Source organism: Seriola lalandi, unplaced genomic scaffold, assembly GCF_002814215.2.
Source record: "Seriola lalandi dorsalis isolate HSWRI2012SDOR001 ecotype SW California unplaced genomic scaffold, Sedor1 jcf7180002054271, whole genome shotgun sequence".
Taxonomy (NCBI): Eukaryota; Metazoa; Chordata; class Actinopteri; order Carangiformes; family Carangidae; genus Seriola; species Seriola lalandi.
Window position 1 is genome coordinate 350,216 of NW_019524824.1, and position 6,665 is coordinate 356,880.

At 42.2% G+C, this 6,665-nt stretch overlaps 1 protein-coding gene across 1 annotated transcript in view; it reads right to left on the reverse strand.

The window, feature by feature from the left end:
• Window positions 1–39: 39 nt before the first annotated feature.
• The window catches only part of gphb5 (glycoprotein hormone subunit beta 5), a 6,989-nt gene continuing 363 nt past the window's right edge, over window positions 40–6,665 (reverse strand). Inside the window, exons 2-4 of the mRNA XM_087173692.1 lie at window positions 2,831–3,029; window positions 1,919–1,942; window positions 40–1,029 (exon numbers count right to left, since the gene is read on the reverse strand). Coding sequence (XP_087029818.1) covers window positions 838–1,029; window positions 1,919–1,942; window positions 2,831–3,029 — 415 coding nt within the window. The 3' untranslated portion in view covers window positions 40–837. The remainder of the gene's footprint in view (window positions 1,030–1,918; window positions 1,943–2,830; window positions 3,030–6,665) is intronic.

Below are 6,665 nucleotides of genomic sequence, written 5' to 3' on the forward strand. Positions count from 1 at the left end.
GGTGGGGGGGTGGGGGGTCCTGGGAGGAGTGTGCTCTGTTTCCCCTCTGAGCTCTGGGGCTCAAACGCATCCCTGCAGCTCCTCAGTGATACGTGAGCACTCAGGAATTACATAAACCCTGTTCTCCTTGGGACTCATACGAATGCTGACACTTAGTAAGGGCTGGTTTTTCTGCCCCCGCCACTGATGACTAACCAGCAGGACATTTGGCCTCAGAGCTCAGGTCAGTTAATGAAGCGCTAACGAGCAATCACATCATTAGCCACCCATCAATGGCTGATTATTCTTTGAGAGATTCTTTAAGACTTATCATTAATTATGTCAATTACAGCAATCACAAGCTTTAAAACTGACTGCTACCTTTTATAAAGGAAAGTTCTTATGTATTTAAAAAGAAGTGCTGATGGAAGTAGCTTTCTACATTCTAAGGAGCGCACATTAAATCACACAGGTGAAAAGATTTTATATTATATCAAAGGAAGTTCAGATAACTAGCTCATGGGGGTTTGAGCCCCCATGACTGTGAACATCTGCCCCACTGAGGTGTCCTGTAGCAGGATGCTGAATCCCTACCAGCTCCAGGGATGCTGTGACCTTTGACCTCCCTTCAGAACAGTGTCACCAGAAATCACGCATTTCTGCTTGTGTGAGAAAAAAATAAGCCAAAACCTTATCTGTTTGTTCGCTGAATAGCCACTATATGGTGGATGGAGACGGAGATGTCTTGTGTTCTTTGTGTCCTCAGGAGTCAGAATAAGAGCAATAATAATAAGAGCAAAATAAAATAGAGTAAAATAAAACATTTGATTTGCTTTAAATGGTACATTTGAGTGTGTGTCACACAGAGGTTATACATTCAGTGGTGCTGGTTACACAGACTCCACAGTCGCATCTCAAGGCCACGGGGTAGGTGTACATTGGGTCGACGTTGGGCTGGCAGTTGGGCAATTTCACAGTGACCATGCGGGTTTCATTGTAGGTACAAACCCGCTGGTGGGACTCAAGGTAGGGAGGGTCCAGGACGGGCTTCTGGAAATACAAACACACTATATATTTACTCTGTATATACCTACACACACACATATATAGATGTATCAAATATCCTACATATTAAATGTCAACATTTTGAGAACTGCGTTAATTTGCTTTCTTACAGTTAGATAAGAAGATTGATATCACTTTCATATCTGTCCGTTACAGACTCTTTCAACTCTCAGCAAGAAAGCAAATTAAGGTATTGCATTAAACATGCACTTACATGTTTAATGCATTTCCTGCCTCATAAAACATTTGCAAAGCCCTTTTTAAAAATGCTTACAAAATTTGTTTTGTCCAGCTTGTTTTCTCCACTTTAAGTGGCACTCTGCTCCCTTTTATTGTGAGATACCCCCACCAAATACTGGGGAAAATATATATTATGTCATATTCATGCAAATATAAACAATGCACGGACCTACTCTTACAAACGTTACTCTAAAGCACCGCCACTGCTTAAAAACTCCACACAGTGACTTCAAGCTCCAAACCAACCTGAAGATTAGACTCTTTTCTGTGTCACCTGATGTGAAAAAAATCCATCTCATTAGACTTTTCTTACTTAATAAATTGTTTTGTTCAGCCTCTCATTATTTGCTCATAACCAGTGCCAAGGAACCTCTGTTTTGCCATCAAGCCGTGTTTACCATGAGATTTGTGACACATCTGCGAACCCTCTATTAATTGTTTGTGGTGTTGGCACGTAATCTCATTCTGCTGTTGCTGTAATTAAAAGTTTGACTGGATCATGTCATCAGATCAATACACAGGTACAAATGTAAATCCTGAAGTTGGGTAGTTGTAATTAGAGACTGTCCTGTCACCTACAGTTCACAGATTTCACCCCTGACCCCAGTTACTGTTCCTAAGGCAAGACATGGACTCCCTCTGCTGTGTCCTGACCTCCCTGTGGGGTAGAGCAGACAAAAAGATGAGTCTCCTCCCTGAGGGGATCCAAAGAGTATCACAAAACAAAGCTCGGGCCTCCTGCACAAACACCAGCTACACTGCAATAATAACAAAGCAGGGAGAATCATGAGCTTTCTAATGCCTCTTGTCACTGAATACAATGTACTGGATGAATCTTGAGATTTCACAGCATAATCAGTATCCGGCAATTTATGGAATCCATTTGTGTCTTCTCAGCACTTGAGGCATTGTTAGGGAAAGCACTGCTGTCACTTCAATCTCTGGATTCCTCGCTGCTTTCGTTAACTCGGTTTCAGAGCACGCTGCTCCAGAAGCCTCCTGTCCTCCAATCTTCAGACAGCCTCTCATTACTACGCCACAATGATTAGATCTTGATAGGGGAATATAAACACAGAATATATTTTTCTTGGACATCCCACACACTTATCTGTCCCTCTATCTGTTCTTACATAGGTCCATCTATGTACTGTATCTGTCCAGCCGCTGAATCCCTGCTTGCATGCACGCTGTCCTTGCACTGACCTCCCTGCAGAAAGAGGAAAGCGAAAACAAATTTTCTCCATGGGGATCACCCCATCTCTCCATCTCTTTATCTACAGTATTTATCTGGCTGTCTTCCTGCCTGTCTGTGTGTTTGACCGTGTGTTCGTCTGAACCTGCATCTAATCCATCCTCCTCCTCCTCCTCCTCCTCTTCTTCTTCTTCTCCTTCTCTCTTTCTTCAAATCTGAGCTGATGCAAACAGCAGGGTAATATTCTTTTGTGTAAAGTTGTCAGCTTTGCTCACGTCACCTCTCTGTATAATCACATTTACACTACTCTCCTCTCTGTGTGTATTGTACAGTAGATGTCTCCCAGCTGCTCACCTCCCAGGTCTCACAGCGCCCCCAGCAGGCGTCAGTGGTGATGTGCAGGCCCCCGCAGCCGGGTTTCTTGGCGAGGAAGGTGAATTCCCGGACGGCACAGCCAATGAAGCGCCGCAGGTTGACGGCTGACACCCTGTGGAGGGAGTCTGGTTGATGAGAGATCCAGAATAGAAACCAGCAAAGCATCAGTCCAGGCCTCCTGAAGGTGGGAAGAGACAGTTTATTTTCAGTCTCAGGCTTTAGGTGCAGGTACAGAAGAAATTTGGATTGCTCAACGACACTAAAGCAGATAGAGGCTGAATCCCAATCAGAGACCTTTCATTTTTTCGTGGTTGTCATAACCACACAACTGCAGTCTGAGGTCAATTCAGGAAGCTTTCAATAAACATTTGAGTTTTAATCCTTTAACATAAGCATGGTAATTAGATTCTCATGTTGAAGTTACATTTTTTTGACCCAGAGCTGGTTTCAGACCAGTATCAGGAAACTGGACTCAAGCTGTCAAGCTGGACTTGATCTTGATCGGCTTCTTCCTTTAAATCCAGACTGAACCTGATGCTGTTCAATCAGAGAACATCTGATTTTCCCTGAGCAAGAGCACAACCAGGACACCCCAGTCCAGTAAACATGTGGCCCAGTAAAGAAGTGAAACTGTTCACTCAGGCCAGTTTTCAACATTTACCTACTGTATTTAGCATTTATTAGCATTGCCAAAGATGTGGCATTATGAGGACTCAAAGTCATTCAACTTTTAATTAAATTGAGGAAAAAATAAAGTAGCTTCTGTCATTTAAATGTTTTTTTTTATATATAATATTTATATTTGGTAATAAGCATGTTATTTGCAAAAATAAGCCCCTGAAGTTGAATTAATTCCCTTCAGTGCTTATTTTTCCTTCTACATTATCTCTTACTCTGACTTTAAAAGACCAAAAAAGGTTTTCAGATGTGAACAACTTGACTGGTTTCTCTTTTCTCCTGAACACTTGAAGGATTTTCTATTGGCTTCAAAACTGAAGATCAAAATTCAAAATTCAGTCTTGACCTTGGAAGTTTAATTTAATTTAGCTTTCAGTTTGGGAGCTTTTAATTGAAGAGCTTTCAGTCACATCACATCCTGTGAGAAAGAAAAATGGAAATTTGAACAACCACAATTTCAACAGGTCAAACTCCTGCTGAGGAAAATCATGTGACATGATCAAAAAGTCCAGAACAACTACTAAACTGACCTTGTGGTGAGATTTTCTTCTTAACTGCTGTTGATGTATGTAATCAGGGCTCAATATAAAGCAGTACTTCCTCTGAGCAGATTATCCTGGTGAAATAAAGTAAATTGAAATAGTTTTACTCACCATCCTGGCTTCTTCCTCTGTAGCATCATCTTAGCTGTAACTCACACTCGTCACGCAGACAACAACCACGGGGATTAAATGTATTGACTATTGAATAGACACTAAAAAACGACGACACAGTTAAATTAAGCAGGTTGTTGCTGTCAGACCAGCAGTTTTTCTCACAGCTGTAGCACGCAGGGCTGAAGTTACTCTTTGGCAGCGTGGACGTCTAAAATGAACCACGGTCCTTGTCACTTTATGCTACTCAGACCTGAACCACCTGCTAATGGATCTGACAGTACAAGCCAGGGCTTTTTATCACCCTGTGTTCTGCCAATCAAGAGACTGAGGTCCTCACCTCAGTCTCTCTTCCCCATGACTCCTTAAATCCCCCGGAGGCACCTTCTACCTGTCGCTGCCCATCTAGTTGAGCTACCAGCTTGTTCCCACTCCATTAGCTTGATTAGAAAAAGAGTCTGCCCTTTTGTTCATAGTCATCCACATGGAAGAGGGGGAACAACATACTCAAACACAGTGCCTACCTGTGTCTACTGTCACTCATCCGAGCTCAATTAGCTGGCTCCAGAGTTTCAGACCCAGCTCCTGTTCTCACATGCCGACTGTAATGACTTCACCCCCAAGCTCCAGCGCTGCTGTTTGCCTTATTCTGCCACTTTGTCTCATTCTTTTCATTATGTCTTTTTATTTTGTTGTTGCCAGTGACATTTCCATATTCACACAAAGAGAGAGAAAGCTGGCTGTTGCTCAGGCCATGTCTTACAGGCTTTACTGCATGGATCATTCACTTAAGACGGAGCGGATGCATGTGAAGGATGCGTCACCCCTCGCAGGAGACAATGACAGGAGGAGGCGAAAGGAGAAAGGGAGATGTGAAGAAGGGAGGGAAGGATTGATTTGGGTGAGTAAGCGCCTCATCAAGAAATTACCATCGTCAGAGGCCCCGCGGGCAGCGTGTGGAGCCAGCAGAGCAGAACTGCTCTCAAGTAGTTTGGGAAATGAATCTCTAAAAAGTAAAGTTGAAAGTTGAGGCCAGGCAATTAAAGTTAGATTAGAAAATATTCAGCGGGATGAGTCAGAGACAGGTTCACACTCTTCTCAGACACCCTGTCCTCCTCGCTATCAGAGAGAATTACCCATCTGGAGGCTATTATTGAACAATGTGCATAGTGTGGAATAACAGAGTGCATGTAATTGGATAACAGTGGTGATTACAATGATGTTAATTGTAATCCAGTACAAAGGGGAGTAAGCCTGGATTTCCACAATCCGGCTTTTGTGTAATTATTTGTGGATTGTTAATGAAAGATTCCTCTTTTTTTTTTTTTGTTATACTTCATTTCTGTGAGGAAATCCATCTTCTTCATTTAACCCATCCTGACTAATAGAACTGGGTGGCCACACTGCAGGAACCAGTGACCAAATCCAATTCTTAGGCTTGAGTCTTACATAAGGGCGATGACAGAGAGGTTTTTCACACTTCAGCCAACGTGCATGTATTTAATTGAGAGAGGAAACATGTGGGAATTCCATACAGAAATTATTATGACCAGACTTTGACCACTGGAGCTTGTTGCTGTGAGGAAACAAGGTTGAAAATTCATCTACGGAGCGTCGTGTGGCGTAGTGGTCTAAGCAGGCGCCCCATGTGTAGAGGCTACAGTCCTTTGCTGCATGTCATTCCCCCTCTCTCTGCCTCCCCATTTCCTGTCTTTCTCTACTGTCCTGTCCAATAAAGGCACAAAAGCCCCCCAAAAAAGAGAAAATTCATCTACTAATCCTGAATAATCTGAAAATAGGTGACTAAAAAAGTAAAAGTGTCTTAGTAAGGTATTGGTAGCTATTTTTTTTTTACTACTCTAGCACTTTTATGTCCATGTTTGCTCAAAAGTTGAGCTTGACATTTCATGATAATAACTGTAACATGATGATGATGATGATGATTATGATGATGACGATGACAACAAGAACAACCGTGTGATGTGCTTAAATGTTCCAGGACAAGGGAGTAAGAAGACGATTGCTTTGTACTTAGTGTAAAGTTTCTTTATGGGTACTAAAATTTTTCAAATCCATACAATAGTTAGTGTTATTTACATGGGGATGAAAAAAAACACATGCTGTTAAAAAAGCAAGACAGTACCTGTGAGATTTCTTTATTACATTTACAAACAACTGCCATTTATCTGCACAATTCTTGCCAGGGAAAGTAGCTACATGAAAAGTTACTCCCACTTAAGTACCTTCATCCCAGCAGGACAGTGGCTATACTGACCAGCTCATGGTCGTATGTTACAGAGCAAAATATTAATAAAGTCCTCTCAGCTTCCCTCATATAAACAAAGACTTGACTCAAAACCCTGAGAAATCCTGAGGTTTCTGTCTGCGGAAAGCTTCAGCCCAGCAGTACATGATGTTGTGCTGACCTCTGGTGCTCACTTGTAGTATTAATTCTTTCCCAAAACCTGTGTTCACACCATTGA